General features: G+C 43.5%; 1 protein-coding gene across 5 annotated transcripts in view; it reads right to left on the bottom strand.

Moving 5' to 3' along the window:
- Positions 1-17907, bottom strand: part of LOC126530961 (pyruvate kinase PKM-like) — a 75009-nt gene that overhangs the window by 15102 nt on the left and 42000 nt on the right. For 3 of the 5 annotated variants that reach the window (XM_055070887.2, XM_050178296.3, XM_050178298.3), the window contains exons 2-4: positions 16487-16642; positions 8568-8659; positions 3507-3641 (exon numbers count right to left, since the gene is read on the bottom strand). In XM_055070887.2, coding sequence (XP_054926862.2) covers positions 3507-3641; positions 8568-8659; positions 16487-16637 — 378 coding nt within the window. In that variant the 5' untranslated portion in view covers positions 16638-16642. The other 2 variants (XM_050178297.3, XM_055070886.2) reach the window with 2 other exon arrangements.

Raw genomic sequence — 17907 nt, 5'->3', positions numbered from 1 at the left:
TTTAGCGTGCACCCTATCTTTTAGCAAGAAAAATATGTTTGCACAATGGCAGCCGGTTTCCTATAGTTAGCTTTGCCCGCACTACAACTATGTCAAGTAGCAAAGAGCACGAATGCTGAGAAGGCAGTTTTGGTTTCATATCCGACTGCACCGGACAGGCAACTTACGCTCCCATTTTCTTGAAGAAAAAGAAAGGTGCGCATTAGAATCGTATAAATACCGTAATCGGACATTGTGAGATATGGCTGCTGCTTGAAAATCTTCCCAGAGCAGACCGAAAATAGTTTTTTTTTTTCCCCCACGATAGATGACATGTGTTCAACACATTCCCTGTACCCTAGGCACTGTCTAAAACTATCAGAGTGGAGTGAATTACCTGCAAGTATCTGATGCTAATGATTTTTTGCATGAACTGGAGTGTCACTTTTGCAGCTGTTAAATATACTGTCAGAGTGTACGCTTATTCACTTTCTGCATTTCTTTTGAATGTTTGGTTGTCTTTTGTTCTTATCTGTTGTACAACAAAGGGGCCCCTCTTGCTTGGACCATAGAAAGGGTTCACAGTATGCATTAAACTTGAAAGAAAGAAAGAAAAAGGAAGGAAAGAAAGGAAGACGGGTGCTGTCACTATTGTCACCAGTGTGGTCCACCATCGGGGTCAGGCCGCATGTATGGTAACCAGCAAAGTTCGAATTCATCTGCGAAGGCCAGTTTTAGGACAAAATAACAAAAGTTTGGTCCCATAAAAATGCATGAGTGTTGGCCAGGATCTTTGGTTGGAATCACGATTAACTGAAAGATTGAATTAACCAGAGTCAAACTAACGGAAGTTTACTTTATAGGCAACACATGTGTTATATGTTAATGTGCCATGTGAATTAAGAAGGCATGTCACCTCTCCACAGGTGACACGTTTAATGTATACTACAAACCTTTCTATTTGCACCCAATACACTAACCACTCTACGTAACAAAAAACTGCCATTCACCTGACTGCTAGCTGGGGAAAATTTTAGACAAACGACAGAACTTGACTAGGCCAGAGAAAATGTGTCCTGGAGCCACGCTCTCAATCACTCTTCTGTACAACGCCTCAATGAAGCAACGGAAATTGTGGCTGCTGATTTAGCCAATGAGTATTTAGTGAAATGGATATCCACAAAACTCATCCAGAATACGGCCACTGGTACCGTACTTGCACGAATCTAATGCGCACCTTTTTTCAAAGAAACTAGGTCCAAATTGGATATGAAACCAAAACAGTGCTCGCGGTGTTTGCAGCAGCCTGCCGTCAGAGCTGTCAGATGCAGTGTCCTCACCATCACAAGACGGTGGCAGAGCAAGTTTTCTTAAATTGTTGTGGGTTCGTTTTGAGCTCAACCACTATCACTTTTGATGCAATCACATTTTTCAAGATTTCACGCGAATCCGCAACAGATGCACCAGCATGTATGACCAGCGTTTCTGGTGCTGTACCAAGCTCGCTGTCTGCTCAGAGTTCCAGGAACGCTTTCGGCTGCATATTTTGACAAGGCCAATACAGTCATGTAAAATCTCGCGAATGCGATAGCAGGATCTCTAAAAGTGGTCGCTCGGAATACTGCCTTGTGTGCTTGACATCTATGGTCAATGAAGCACAAATGGTGGTGACGACATGGCACTCATTATTGAAGCTCATTTTTCGAAAAATATTCCTTGCTGTGAAGTTAAATTACAAATGTTTTTTTCTCTAATTGCAAACATGGGGGCATGCTATATCTTTAAGTAGAAGCATGTTACATACGGGTGCATCTTGCATTCAGGTGCACCTATTTCATTTCAATTCACTTTACCAGATAGTTCCGGCTGGCTACCCAAGCTAAAACCCATATAAACAGCTTGACACTGGCTCAGATAGCTGCTACAAGGCAGAGACAGCGAAAAGGACTGCAAGATGCAAAAATAATTGGTACAAGAACAAAGCAAATCAATACAAAAAGAGCAGTGCATACATCTTCAAAAATTCAAATATAACATAAACAGCTATTTCAAAAACATGAAGAACAAGAATGGCAACATATACAATAATTAAACAATGTTGAACTTCACATTGTATGAAACTAAAAAAAAAAATGGGAAGAAGCTAGTGGAAATGGGTGTGCATTAGATTCAAGGGTGCGCTATAATCGTGTCAAAACGGTATTCGGTCCAGGAACCAGGATGGAAATTTCAAGTCTGCGTTGCGCAGACACAAGGTTGGGTTCCTCTAGCATTTGCTGCATTCAAGTTAACTGTGTTACGTTTGGCGTACTAGCCCAAGACTAAACGCGAGGATCATGGCACCGCCGACACAACCAGCATTCCAGCTGTCATGCCTAGACAACACCGGGTCAACCTGCGAAGTAAACCTCCATTGAAGGTGCTGCTGCAGCTCAGAAGCATTAATAACTTTGCAAATAAAAAATTTATAAGCCCTTCCACTCTGTGAAGGACGAGCAGCAAAGCTGTGGTGTGTTTTACTTGAATCGTCGGATCTATGTTGTCGTTGATGTTGTTGGCGTTGTAGGACACAGACAACGAATACATCTTTTGACTCTGGAGCGATTTATCCTATTCTTTTATAAATTAGTGACGTGTGCAAGTACCACCACATGGCAGACGGGAATTAAAAAATATTTACAACTTTACTGTGAACTACGCAATTAATGAAACTCGGCGTAATGTTAGAGTCATCTTAGTGGCTAATTGTCACAATTTGTTTCGGGATAGTTTAGATTAAACAAGAGTTACAGCCATTTTCTGTAACCATACTCCCTCCGTAGACTACTATGTATTGACAGCAGGCGGGAATTCTGTAACGTTTACAACTTCACTGTGAAATGCAACAAGTTATTGAAACTTGGCCTAATGGTAGAGTCATCTTAACGACCAATTTCAGTATGATTTTTTGCCAAGATGCCTACATTAGATTGAGAGCTACAGAGCATTCGTGAGAAACTGAAGACAAATTTTTTCATGTTGACGCAACGAGTGGACAGACAGACATCGACCACCGCCGGAGGGTAGCCATATACAGCTTCGCTGCAAAATTAAATTGTGGATTTTTAACGTCCTAAAACCGCACAGCGAGTTAAGAGGTACATCGTAATCGAGGGCTCTGGATTAACTTCAACCCACGATCTCGAGCTCAGCAGTGAAACACCATTGCCACAGGCTACCCCAGCGGGTTAGGGGGAAAAAATTGAAAAATGGATTGTTGCACAATGCAGGTCTTGAGGCTGCATGAAATGCATCAGTACATTAGAATACCCATTCTATTTCGCCCACCTTTTCTTTTTTGTTCTTTGTGCAGTGGTAAAATTGGTCGCATGTCAGCACTGAACCAACGACCAAAGGCAAAAATGGAAAATGAAATGGACTGTTGCAAAATACAGCCTCCGTTCCATTATTTACCACAAGCATATTTTACCACGAGTCAAAAAGCTGTAACCTGGGGTCATGACGAGAAAGTAAGAGGTGCAGCTTACGCCGAGCAGAAGGCCTGTGCGAATCTCTGGGCCCTTGGTGTCCAGGGCAATTGCAGTGTGGCGGGAATCCGGCTTGATTTCTTCATTCAGCATACGCTCTGCTTCACGAATATTCTTGATGGTGCCCTCGTGGTACTGGTGACAAAAGGAAAAGAAATTTTTCAACACAACGAATTCAATGGGCACTAAACGAGTCTAAAATCGTGGGCATCACAAGTTAGCTTTGTACATGTTCAAGCTCAGTGACAAAAAATGGGCACGACTGCAGAGGCATAATCGCACTTTCAAAGTGCAACTACCCCATGCAATTTAATATGAAACCCAACGAATTGATGCCTCCTCAAAGATATCAATAAACCTGCAAATGCAGGAGTAGCACTATTAACTGTTACCATTATAAATGTTCTAATTTTGGGCGCTTTTATGTTTTATTTTATTTCACGACATAGTAGTCACAAAATATATTCCGATACATAAAATTATAGCCCGGTCACTGATGTTTTGAATGGATATATGACAGTAATAATTGCTTTGACAAAACTTCAAAACGCCACTTCAAGGAAAATGAATGAATGTGCTCATTTGCTAATATTAGTGTAAGTACTGAAAGTAAACAAAAATGAAATATACAAAATATGCACCTAGTTTTTAATTCCCAACTTTTTTAAGTGAGATCATGCAGAAAAATTACTATGAAAATTTGTTGGGGTCAGTACTAACCTTAGCGATTCCCATGCTATGCAGGAAAACAGTAGCGTCGCAAATGTGAAAATGGATAAGTTCCTACTGTACACTGAGTGTTTTTACTTGTTGAAGCAGGCACCTGCTTTGTTTTTTACTACATTCTTTAGGCTTGAGAAGGAATGTTTCTCAGGACAGAGAGCATGCAGAAGCCTCCTCATACATGATTATTGCATTCAATAAGCTTTTCTGGGCAAGCAGGGGGGTCTAGTTTGTGTTCTACTTGCGCTGGATCATCCATGTGCTCTATTCAGTTCCTGTAGAGTGCTGTACAATAATGTGGAGTGCTGCATAGTACTGCTGTACAGTACCAAATAAATGCACTTTCTCAGGTGGTATTCAAAATTTAAGAAATAATACTCAACTAGTCAAAGTCCGGCCAAAGTCACCCTGGAATTGACTGTGTGCTGTTGCGAGTGAAAACCCCCACACGACGGAAATGATTGCTCATAATAATTTGTACATATGCTGTTGAAGTGCTGACAAATTAAAGCAACCCACTGAGGGGGAAATGAAGTTGCACTTGATATTTAGTCAATTATAAAAACCATTATAAAAATAATGTGCACTCATGAGCATCTACATTTCATACATTGTTGAAACAGCATACACGCTGGATCGGACAATTGAAAATCTGAGAAAGAAGCTTCTGTGTCTCCGCTGCTGCTGTCATTTAAACATTATCTTGCAGAGTCGATCAAAGCACAAATTTTGCGTCTTTTTATTGAATTGCGAGGAGCATTGGAGCCTAGTCTCAACGATATCTCCAGTTGAAGTTTTATTTGTCCAGACGCCACAATTTGCAAAATATTGTGACAAAAAGCTAAAGTCCAGTTGTCATTTCAGACGGAGCATGATGTCAAATCCCGTTACTACGAACCCCACATTAATGAATTTCTCAAATTTACGAATATTTTAAGAATCCCCACCAGAATTCCTATATCTTCAACGTAAAAATATTTCAGAACTACGAATTTCAATACAGCGCATATTTCAGAATAACGCACATATTTTATTTTCCCCTTTATAACTGAAGAACATCAGTATTCCAAATTCCGCTAAAAGTAACAGCGCCGCAACTCTCGCGTTAAACTGCGAGTGTAGTAGCTATCATCACAATGTCGAGTGCCAACGGCTTCACCACAAACTTCAAGAACTTCGCGACAAAGGTTTGGCGATGTTCACGCGAGATCGAACGATGAATGCAGCTAGCGATAGCGCCAAGAAGAAGCAAAAGCAGTTTTCGCTGCAGGACAAATTGGACATATAGCAGGAAATCAATGCAGGAAAAAAGCAAATCGACGTGTGCAGACAGCATGGCCACGGCCATTGAATAAGAAGAAAAGGCACGGCCCACAGCGTGCATCGAAAACGCCATTATCCGCCGCCGCGCCACCAGTCCGGGACTGTTGTCCGAGATCGGCATAGCAAATGCGTGAGGAATGCGCTTCCAACGCCGTCGCCCGTGGAAACCGACGCGTCCCATCCCCAGCAGCTAGAGCCCAAGGCCAAGCCAAGCGGCCAAGAATTCAACTGCGGCTGAGACATCCACTCCCATTGCAGGCTGCCTGACGCGGCAGGCCGCACCTTTCTATTTTTTATCTAGGAGCCGTGGCATGGCACTGCCCCATCGACCATCGCAACCATTTTGAAAGACGAAGACAAGATTGTCAAGCTTCGCCGGGAATCGCAACTCGCTCCTACGAGAAAACAGCTGTGACTGGGAAACTTTCAAAATGTGGACCAAGCTCTTCTCACATGGTTCAAAGATGCTAGACTGCAAAATTTTCCCATGTCTGGTGACCAAATGCTCCAAGAAAAAGCCAGTGAATTCGCCAATGCACTTGAAATAACTGGGTCTGACGCCAGTACGGGTTGCTTTGTTGCTTTTTTGTTTGCGTCAAAGGAACGGAATAACTTGGCAGGTAGACTCGGGTGAGGAAAAGGCTGCTGACAGAGAAAACACTGATTCCTGGCACAATTATCGTTTTCTAGAGGTGGCTGAATCGTACTCTAAAGAAGATATGTTCAATGCGGATGAGACCGCATGTTTTTATCAGCTCCTACCAGACCGGATGATGCAATTCAAAGGGCAGCAGTGCAAAGGAGGGAAGAAGTCGCATCTTTGCATGATAGTCCTGCTCTGCTGAAATGCAACAGGCACAAAGAAAATTAAACCGCTTGTCATCGGCAAGTACGCGAAGCCTCGCTGCATGAAAAACGTCATGTCGTTACCGTACGACTACCGTGCCAACAAACGAGCCTGGATGACCAGAGAACTCTTTTTCAAGTGGCTCATCAAACTCAACGACCAAATGAAGAGGGATGACCGAAGAATTCTGGTTGTCGACAACTGCTCTGCTCACATTGTGAATGTTTGCTTGACACACGTTCGCTTGGAGTTTCTGTCGCCAAACAACAAGTGCTTGCTGCAACCCCTAGAGCAAGGCATTATAAAGAGTGTGAAAGAATTTCGTAAGCACCTTGTGCAGCGGTTGGTTATAAACCTCCACCTAAAGCAGTCGACAGCAATCAATATTCATCAGGCAGTAGAAATGCTCACAGGAGATTGGCGAAACTTGAAGGCATCCACCATTAGCAACTGCTGGTGAAAAGCAGGGCTTGTCAAAGCACCTATGCAGCTTGAAGATAACCTGGAGGTGACCGACAACAGCCCAGGAGACCTGCGGACCGAGGTTGTGGAACTGCTGCCTGCCGTCTCTTCCTTCGACTACTACGTGAAGAGCGACAGCACAGCACTAACGGCGACGGACCTGACAACCGATGAGCTTAACTGCGTTCACGACGTCTCCAGCCATGATGATAACCCGAAGGAAGGCGGCTGTGGGTCACCAAACGCAGAAGATGAGATTGTGTCTAGCATTGATGTTTTAGTGCACATGAACAAAGTCCGCACTTTCATCGCTCGGTGTAATGACATGCCCGGTGAGGTAATGCGCAAAGTGGAAGATGTAGACGCATTCCTAATCTGTTGGGTGTGCTGCACGTGCCAGAATAAAATCACCAATTTCTTCAAATAAAGCAGCTTTGAATTGAGTGAAACATTTTTATTTGAGGGTATGCTTGTCTGCACACGTGTCTACTGCCAAGGTATGTCATTTTCATTCCTAGGTTTGTCCACTGGCTTATAACTGCAAGTTTTTCGTTACAACAATATTTCGAATTCGTTCGAATCTGAACTCGTGGCTCAAGTCTGTCCTGCATTTATACATGTGTCACCATACATTCTAGAGTAACAGCCGGTGCTTGCACACATTAAAAAATGTGATACGTGTGGGGATGCGCGACTCTCACGCGTCCCCTGATATCTTGTTTTCCCGCATAGCCCCCCCCCCATCTGCAGTGCGGCTTCGCCGCGTGGCCTGGCGCCCACGGCGGTCGGAGCGGTACAAGCGCAGTGCGAGAGATGGCGTGAGTGTTGCGCTGCCTCGGGGTTACTTGGGTGCGGGTAAGACAAGGCACTCCCTCTTTGGTTCGGGACAGCAAGCAGTGCGGACGTGCCGTGCCGCGCGTGCGCCGATGCATGCTTCTGCGAGACAGTCTCGTGTGACCGCCTTCGAACGTGCCACCGTTTGCGTGACCGTACACGCGAACGACCAGGCGTTGGGATCCAGCATGGAGCGAACATATTCGCTCGCTATCCGGTCGCAGTGAGTCGGACTTCTAGATTTGTCGCGCGCCCACCGGCATGTTTTGTGGATAACAACTCGGCTAGCAGGCATTGATCTATGAAAGGTGCAATAAATGCCCTTGTGATTGTTTGCACTACTGTGTTGTCGTTCCTTTGTCCCAAGAGCACGGAAGAGAACCCCCCATATGTTACTTGCATCATATGTGAAATCTCATTAGAGAAGACTTTTGTTCAACAATTAGCAATAACATTGAATATTTTTAGATACAGTAGGCTTACCTTGCACCAATCTATAACTTGACAGCAGTAATGACCCAATCAGGAATAGTCACCAAGAAACAAAACCATGTGTGCATGGCAATATGCCCTCTTACTGCACAAAATTGTAGTGACAACAGTGCTGATGAATAGGTGGCTCATTCCTTTTTGATTATGATTACTGAAAAGATTTAACTAGCGTGCAACTGCGTGGCTCAACCTACAGTAGCCAATAAAGAAAGGTTGACACTAACATATGGTCACCCCTTCGTCGTCCAACATCAGAAGCTGCATGCACTTATCACAACATTATAGCAGTATGTGCGAAATAGCAGTGATAGGCTGGAAGCATAGCACACATGGCATTTTTGTAGATTTTGCAAAAAAAAAAAAAAAAAAGCCATTCGTACCTCATGAGTACCGTGTGAGAAGTTCAACCTGGCAACGTTCATGCCAGCCTTCATCATGTTCACCAACATCTTCACATCTCTTGATGCAGGACCTGCACAGAACGACTGATGTTGGAATGCCACCACAATCTCACTCATCCGGTTGCCAAAATGACCTGGAGTTCTAATAAGCTGCGTTCAGCTGAGGGTGGACCAAAAAATATCCAGAACAAGTCATGAAATTTTGATGAAAATTAAAAGGTCATAATTTATGGTGATACAATCGACCAAGTTGTTCGTGGTTTAAATTGGGTTCTTTTTTCCTTGTGGACAACAGAGATCACAGATTCTGGCTTACATATATTTTTCTGGTTGTAATTAACTTCTGCAATTTCCTTCTAGTATTTGCTGCTTCTATCTGTTGTATAGATGCTTTATGATCTTGCTTCTGTGTACAAATTTCATGTTTTCTTGCCCTGTGCCATTTCCAATGTTGTTGAGAACTTCTGCAGCCATTTGTCGTGGCTTTTCACTCAACCGCCTTCATTTTATTTTTGTGCAAATGGAAAATAAATTTTGATTTCATTGCATTTGAAATTGGCACAGAAAGTTATGAAAAACCGTATGTTGTGCCAATTTCCAGTAAAGCCTTGGTACTAGAGCCAGCTGTTGACCACACAGCTGCAGATTACCGTATGCAAGTTGGTTGCTATTAAGTGCACCATATGTATTGCATAAGATTGCAGCCTTTGTATTATAAAGGTGTCAGAGATTTATTCTGTGCATCTAAAAAGTTCACACTGACAAATGACGCAGCCTACATGGCAATGAGTGAAACTGCAGAACCGTGAAGAGCTGTAGCAACCCTCATTGCATGATGGCACACATGAGTGCTTTTGTACGTGTGCGAGTTTGCGAGTGAGTACATTGACTTCTGTGGTTTCCCTGAAAGATACAAAATGCCCTCGCATGAAGATCAGCTAAATGAACAAAGAAATCATGCAGATCCAACAAACTGTGGGAATCTATGTAAGCAAAGCTTTCTGTGCTGTTTGCTTTGATTGACGATAATCATCGGTGAGTGGATGTTAAATGTTACCTTGTATGCACCATTGCTGTTTGTCTATGCAGTAGACAGAACACATGATAAGAAGTGTTTGCTTGAGGCACTTTTATGTGCCATTGTTCATAACCTCTGAGCAAGTTAGCATTGTCATTTCTTCACAAGGCACACTGTATCGCGACAGAAGCATACCATACTGTACCTTCGAATTAAATTTATTCAATTTTTCCTCAACTGCTGTCGTGTCCAGTAGTAGTGCTTTCTTGGCTTCTTATGCCGCTCTTCCCGCTCCCGCCCTTCCCCCATGTATGCGAGCTGCGAGTGAAGAGTAGCACTTCACTCGTTTCGAAACTGCATGTGTTCTACCCCATTTTCTGCCTCCTATACCTATCTCCTCCCTACCATTCTACTTACCTCCCCTTTGGGCTGTTGCACGTTAGTACAAAGCTACAAGTGCTGCAGTTTCTGCAATGCTTTCGCATTGGGTATATGCTCAGACGTCTACGGCGCTGCAGAGGGCATTGTGGCAATGCGATGGAAAGGTCCAAACAAGCTTCTCGCATTGCCTTTTTTTGTGTCACACTCCTGCCGGGTATATGCACACTCTGAACCACCTCCCCCCTGCAGCATGCAAGACAGTGACAGCAGCAACAGCAGCCACAGCAGTGAAAACGTCAAAGGAAGAGGCAAAGAAAACTTAGCTTTAAATGCATTGATTTTTTGCAGCTAGGGTCACACTTGTCTACTTCCCACTACTGATGGCGTATAATTGCTTTCACACTCGCCTAACAATGTTTCCAGCATGTTTTCAGCACACGACTTCAAACACTATCGCGACTGCAAACCGAAAAAGTCAGATAAAAAAATGTTCCACAATGCTTTTTGTGTTACCACTGCAGGATTGGACACTGACCGGTATGCTCTCCATTGAACTAAAAACAACAGCGTCAATAAAAATTGCTGTCGGTCTCTTTAAGCAAAATTTGTGTTGTATTGTATTGTGTTTTATGGCGCATAAGCAACTCAGGCTATCATGCGCCAAACACATGGTATAATATATTTCAAAAATTGGGTATCCTCAGCGAAGGTCCTTGTCCGGACAAGGACTCTGAGGAGCCCAACAAATCAAATGAAGACCTCAGCCTTCTTCTCAGGACTGAGAAAGTGGGTGAGGTGCATCATAAGATGCATGGAAAAGCTGGGTAAGAATTTTTAGAATTAGTAGTTCTGTGATATATTTCGTTTAGGATCGCTGAGTCTTTCAAAAAACTAAAAACAGATGATGTTCCTACAAGTGGTTTATCTCCTAAAAGTAGACTGGGATGGAAGGGAATGCGTTCATTGTAAAATTCAGTAAAATATTTTTTCCTTAGCCGTTCGAGTTGTGTGCACGAGAATAAAATGTGATTTACAGCGAGTTCATCTCCACATTTCTGACATAAGGGTTTGTCTTGTTCTGTCAGTAGAAAGTTGTGTGTTAAGTGTGTGTGTCCGATGCGCAGGCGGCATAAAATTACTTCTATAAAACGTTCCTGATGTCTGCATGATCTCCATTCTCCTAGAATAGGTTTTACTAAATGTAGTTTGTTATTTTCTTCGCTATTCCATGTACCCTGCCATTTCTCTTTAAGCTTGTTTTTTACTAACTTCATGCAATCTGCATAGGGTATATTTACAGTACTGACATCCTTATGGCAGGCTTGAGCGGCGCACGCGTCCGCTCTCTCGTTGCCTCTAATTCCATGATGGCCTGGTATCCAACAAAGCTTAATTTCCTGTCCTTGTGTTTGAGCAGTTATGTTATGGATTATATTTCCTATTAAAGGTTCCCTTACGTTTCTGGCTTTCATTGCTGTGATTGCACTCAGCGAGTCCGTGTAGATAATGCTCTTTTGAATGTTCATCTCGACTATTTTTGATACAGCCACCGAAATGGCATGACATTCGGCTGAAAAAATTGACGCGCACTGAGGCAACTTGACTACCTTTTCCCATTTATCTTGCACTACAGCACTTCCGACGTAAAGTGATGTTTTAGAGCCGTCAGTATAAAATGCTGTGTGTTCTTTGTACTTTTCGTCTAGCGCCAAAAATTCTTGTATTATATGTTCACGTGGAGTTTGCTTTTTATGAAATTGTGTCAGTGTGTAGTCACCTACACAGGGAAAGGTGTGCCAAGGTGGCAGTGGTTCGGGTCTCTGGGCTACATCAGGCAGTGTGTCTAGAATACCTAATTCCTGGCAAATTTCTTCAAATAGGAGAATAAGAGGTCTTATCGCATTCGGTTTGTTGTTAAAAAGCTGCTTAGACGGGCACTTCGTAACTATGGAGTAGCAGAGATGTTTTGGTAGGGAACGGGTTTTTAGGACGTATGCACATGTGAGCATGGCTCTTCTATCTGCGAGGGCTGGTTCGTTACATTCGACATATAGGCTGTTTATGGGTGATGTCCTGTATGCCCCACTTGCAAGGCGCAGACCTGAGTTATGAACTGGATCTAATTGCTTCAGGTAGGACGGTCGAGCTGAGTTGTATACTATGCACCCATAATCGAGGCAAGAGCGAACTATACTGCAGTAGATGTGTAAAAGGCAGGTCCTATCAGCCCCCCAGCGTTTATGTGAAAGCACCTTCAATATGTTTAATGATTGGGAAGTTTCCGTCTTCTTCAGGTTCTTTATGTGTGGCAGGAAGGTCAGTTTTCTGTCAAAAGTTATGCCCAGAAATTTGTGTTCACTTTTTACCGGCAATTCCGCTTCGTTCAGGTATAGTCTAGGATCTGTCTGTAGGCCACGTTTGGGCGAGAAAAGGATGGCCACTGTTTTCTGTGGGGAGAACCGGAAACCATTTCCGTCAGCCCATATTGAAAATTTGAGCACTTGACACCGAACCAGTGCCAAGTTAAAACACAGCTTTATTATTTCCAGCCGTAATCCAGGAGCAAGTGTAACAGCCATGAAAACTAACTTAGCCCTTTCATAATTAGCAGCTTTCTGAAAGATCCCTCACCTTGCCCTTTTTCATAAGCTATACCATCACACCTACCTAAGTAAGTTTATTTGCAACCCACACTGTTTTTCATTTTTGTGTGTGTGTGTGTGTGTGTGTGTAGGTAACCACACACAATACTTTTTGACCATCCTGTCCTTTTAAAGCAAAGCTTTCTTTGCCTACCATTCCATGGTTTCACCTGGTTTGGTCGGTTGCTGGTTGGGTTCTTGCAGAGTAGATTCGAATTCACTTAAACACTTATATCACTTATATTCGAACTTCGGCCCCCCAAAGCAGCAACTCAGTGCTCTAACCAATAGGCCACAACTGCACGTACACTCCTCTCAAGCCAACATGAACAAGCTCTCTGCGATGATCACCACGTGTTGATTACGATTCCCATATTGTGGCACATACTCTGAACGAGGAAAGGGCCAAGAAACCTGTCCATGTGTTGATTATGATGTTCCATACTATGGAACATGCCCACAACAGGGGATTGGACAAGAAGCATGTCGGAGTGTTGATTATGACGATTTCCATGCAATGGCACATCTCCTCAACCAAGAAGCAGAAAGTACATATAGTGCCAATACCAACTAGGTTTAAGATGACCACTGCGTGTTGATTATGATTTTTGTACTATGGCATGTACCCACAATGGAATATCGGCCAAGAAATGCGTCTGCATGTTAATCGTGATCATAATTTCCATACAATGACACATACCCATACCAGAGGATTGGCCAAGAGGCAGGTGGATGGAATATGCGCCCAGCGAGGGATCAGACAGTAAGCAGGAGGTACACATTTTGCCAATGCCAACTAGATCTTTGAGATCATGATTTCCATACTATGACCCACAATGGTGGAGCGGCCAAGAAGCAGCTGGTACATTTAAAATACAAGGAAAGGAAGAAACAATCCTATTTGTCACATTACGACACAAGATTTGTCACATTATGTAGCACGAGTACATGAGAGCACGTGCCCGCGCCAGTCTCCTTTATGCCAAAGACACAGGAATGAAATGGGCGACTATAGAATTTTACTAATGGCTTCACAAAAGCTTCAATTCACAGATTTCAACATGTGGATTGGGTCTGCTTAATTTTTTTATCATTAAGAAGCTACCACACATACACTGTCTGCTCTCTTCACGACTTATTTTTTGTTGGTGCTAACGATTTCATTGCATCTCATTTAGTTCTGCTTTTTACACCCACTCAATGTTGTAATGCAACATATAACTATATGATGTGCAACTATGCCGTAACGCCTGATAATGCACAGGCATCTGCATTCATGCTTGAGAACCAAGCATAAGGTAACACTCATGTGTAAGAGTATGTGTGCACACTAGCTTCTTTCAGCACAGAAATTTTCCAGTTCATATGATGGAAGCCATGAAAATGCTACATGATGCATTTTCTGAATGTAAAAATGCTGTTGTGACACATAGAATTCATGACTATCGCTCAATGTACATCTCCATAACTACTGTATTGGTGAGCGCCAAAATAAAAGGAAACTAATCTTAAGAGGAAGCTTTAGCTCGGGAGCTACTACAGAAATACATGGGAACTGATTGTTTTTCTCGGCAATTACTGCACAGATTCTGATGTTTGTTGCACTGAAAAGGAAGTTAAAATATAGCGACTGTAGGAAGCGGATTTTTTATTTAAACCATCAATTTTTTTTAGGAAAGTTCTCCAAGATTGGAAAATTAAAAAAGAAATTAACAATCAAACGTTTACAACTCTATTTGGCAATGAAAAATACCACAATTTATAACCTGCACCTAATACATCCAAAACAGACAAAATTGGTTCATTATAAACCACACTGAAATATACTACTATGTAATGTGCAAGTAGAACTTTTGCAAAACCCTCGTAAACATTGTAACAATTGGACGTAAACTGTACATTCACATACCAAATCGGCTTTAGATTGTCTAACTGATGCAGTTTACATATATATGTTCTTGGTTCAGAGTTACAACCACGCAGAACGTGTCACTAGCTTTTGATGAAAATGAGTGCTTCTATTTTCATTTTGTAACTGGCCATTTTAGGAAGTTTGCATTAAATCTTAGGTATTAAAAAATTCTGCTTCCTGGAGTAACAAGAATTCAGCCTTTTCCCTCAAATGCAACAAATCTCATTCAAATCAGTCAAGTGATTTTCTTAAAAGCATTTGTGTGTTTTACATGTATTTGAATAGGGAAATCTGAGATGGGCTTTGACCTAAAGCTTCCTCAATGGGATCAGCAAGTGATGCCATAAACATTCAGAGATTTATTGTCATTTTTATTTTGTGTTGCCTGACCAATATGTGTCATCTTCACCTCATTATAACAATGTTTTATAGCCAAGTTGCATATCCTTCCAAGACCCACAGAAAGCTCAAGGACCCAATTGCATTTTGAGACTTCATTGCCTACTGGTATGTCGAACGTGAAGAACCTATTTGTTCATGTACCATAGTTGGTGCTAAAAGTAACATCTCCATGTACAGTTGGCCACAAAAGTTTATGGTATGCGCATGCAATTTTTGAAAAAAGAACTGCAATGTCTGGAGACGTAGCTCCGAAATCAGTCTTAGCATGTAGCAGCACTTGTGACCTACACTCATAGCTACTTAACCTGTGTCCCATAAACTTTTTTGGCTGACTACATGGACAACGTTAACTGCCTTCCTAACATTTGTAATAGTAAAACCACTTTTGTTTTTGCCAAAACACAGAGATAAAGATGTAACAGTACCTAGTTGGTCAGCATGCTGATGACGAATCAATTTTTTTTTATTACTTCACAGTATTCAAGATGCTCTTTATGGGTGCTTTTAGCATTCTTACGACATAGGAGTCTATATCAAATTGTTGTGAATTTTCTCAACGACAGAGCAAGAACATTAAACCACTTCCATAGAGTTCTACAAGCACCTGACTTCATATCAGGGACAAATATTTTATGCAATCGCTTCCAAGTTAATCTTGAAAAGGATTCAAAGCAATTGTGCAATACTGTACAAAGGGACCTGCAAAGATATGGACAAATTACTGACAGTCAAACCACATGGAGCATTTCGGGTACAATTACGATGTCACCGCTGTCAGTACATTATGTAGCAATGTCATGGATCCCGTATATTTTTGAAGTAGCTGGATAGGTGCTTTCCAAGCATGCTAGACCTAAAATAGTTGACATTCGAATATCTGATGTTCTTGTAGAGTCCTTGCTAGCGTCTATATTCTGTAAACTTGACAAAACTCGCTGAAGAATGAAAATTCTTAATCTGTTTTGCCGCTTAAGTTTTTCATGATCCTGAAGATGCAAGAAATGCAATGAAACAATTTTCAACTAATGTCACAAGAGGTTATGGTGAGGAAGAGGCAGACACAGAAAAGTTCACATTGATGTCGTTGCAGCAACCTGGCAAGTGTACATCACTGCAACCACTGAAAGCATCTTCTGTTCCAAAATGCGTTCCAGCAGAGCAGCTTGGCTCAAACACATTACTGAAAATGCAGCGAAAAGACAACCTTTGAAAGCGTCAGGTTGCGAACTCTCTCGCATTACAGAAATGCCGGTAGGTGAAGAGACATTTGCAGGAACATGTAAGTGGCTCGAGACCGCCCAAATCGCGAACACTGCAGCGTTAGCGGAATTCGAGCGCCGACCACAACTTTACCTCTACATTTTTTTTCTTCTTCAACTGTGCTACGTTCAATAGAACGTCGGAAATCGAAAACCGTATATATAGTAAACTAAATGAAGTTTCCCTGCAGTAACGCGTGGGCGTGGCCTAACATCGCTTCGAAGCAGCGGCAACTGAAGCTCGGCCAGCTCGGCGGTCGCGAAATGCAAATACGCGCGCTCACCGATGGTGCAGATGATTCCGGTCAGTCGGACGAACGACGCCGGCTGGTTCACGTCCAGGCTGCTGAGATGCTCGAGCAGTGTGTTGGCGTGGACGGCGTACACCTGGTGCGGCTTCGGGGCCTCCACTTGCGCCATGGTCGGTTCTGCCATGCGATCTGCAAAACGGGCAGTCGGGTTCGAAATCAACACAGCAGATCGCGGAACGGGCTACCTGCGCCGTGCTCGCGAATGCGCAAGCGGGCAAACCAACGCCCAGCCCGACAGATCTCTCTCACTACTCACAGCGTGCCCAAAAGGAGCTGCGACGATCGGCGATTCAAAAGGCCGCGATGACGACACGGGCCAGGCACGAAGCAAGCGTGCGCGGCTCGCCGAAACCGCTGAGAGAGGCGCGGTGCGCGATAGGCGGGCTATTGACGAGACGGTCCACCACGCCCCGATGTTTCACCGGATGCCAAGAGATAAAGCAGCAGCAGCGGCCGCCGAGAACCTGCGCGCGGGGCTTGGACATGCAGAGCACGGCGAGCGCGTGACGGGCGCGTGGGAGTCGCGCACTGCCTGGAATGCGCGATCTGTTGTCAACGCGCCCGAAGCTTGGCGGAAAAAAAAAAAAAAAAAATAACGTGCCCGCCACGAGCCCGCAGCACGTGCACGGTGGGGGTCACACACTTGCAGCGCGCATGTGAAACTTGCCGGGAGGCAGTTGACGTGACGTCGGAGGGCAACCCGAGCCGGGGAATCGAATTCGAAAGCCCAGCAGACGTCGATGGAAAAACAGACGAGCAGTGCGAGTTGTGAGCAGTGCGAATTGTGCATTGATTGCCCCCGAAACGATCCCCGCAAGTTAGTAGACCGAGGACACGGCCCGACCGTATGAATTACATTTTTCCTTTTTAATTTCGCTCTAGCGTCTCCGCGGTCACCTTGGCTATATTTAGCGTGCGATCTGAAGCAGAGTCATGTAACCGCGCTGGCCAGTAACCTCATTCTATCCCCACATTGGAGTTCTGATATGTATGCAACCTTATACCACGGCCGTCTGCTTCAATATCCGAGCAAGCGCCCTTCACGGTGTGTGTCACAAATTCCGTCACTCGCGTAACAGTCAGCGCGCTAATTAACCTTACAAATGCACGCTGCAGCGAAATCACTGGGAAATTACGTGGCTGCAGCTTCGTCCATTAGCAATGAAGGAGCATAGTGACACGGGAACAACTTTATTTTGATAAATATACAGGAACTACAGAAAAGCATAGCATAGCTTTTTTTTTATTTATTTAATGCGACGCCGTAAAGACCGAACGTTCTGGCCAGCTCGCTTCAATGCTGAACCGCAACGGCTGCTTTCCGCGCTCAAAGCGCAGGGCTTCACGCCTTCGAACAAGTCAAAACAGGAAGAGGGTATAGTGGCGACGCTTCA

Source organism: Dermacentor andersoni, chromosome 5, assembly GCF_023375885.2.
Source record: "Dermacentor andersoni chromosome 5, qqDerAnde1_hic_scaffold, whole genome shotgun sequence".
Lineage (NCBI taxonomy): Eukaryota > Metazoa > Arthropoda > Arachnida > Ixodida > Ixodidae > Dermacentor > Dermacentor andersoni.
Note: the sequence above shows the minus strand (reverse complement) of the source record. Positions and strands in the feature narration are given on the sequence as shown.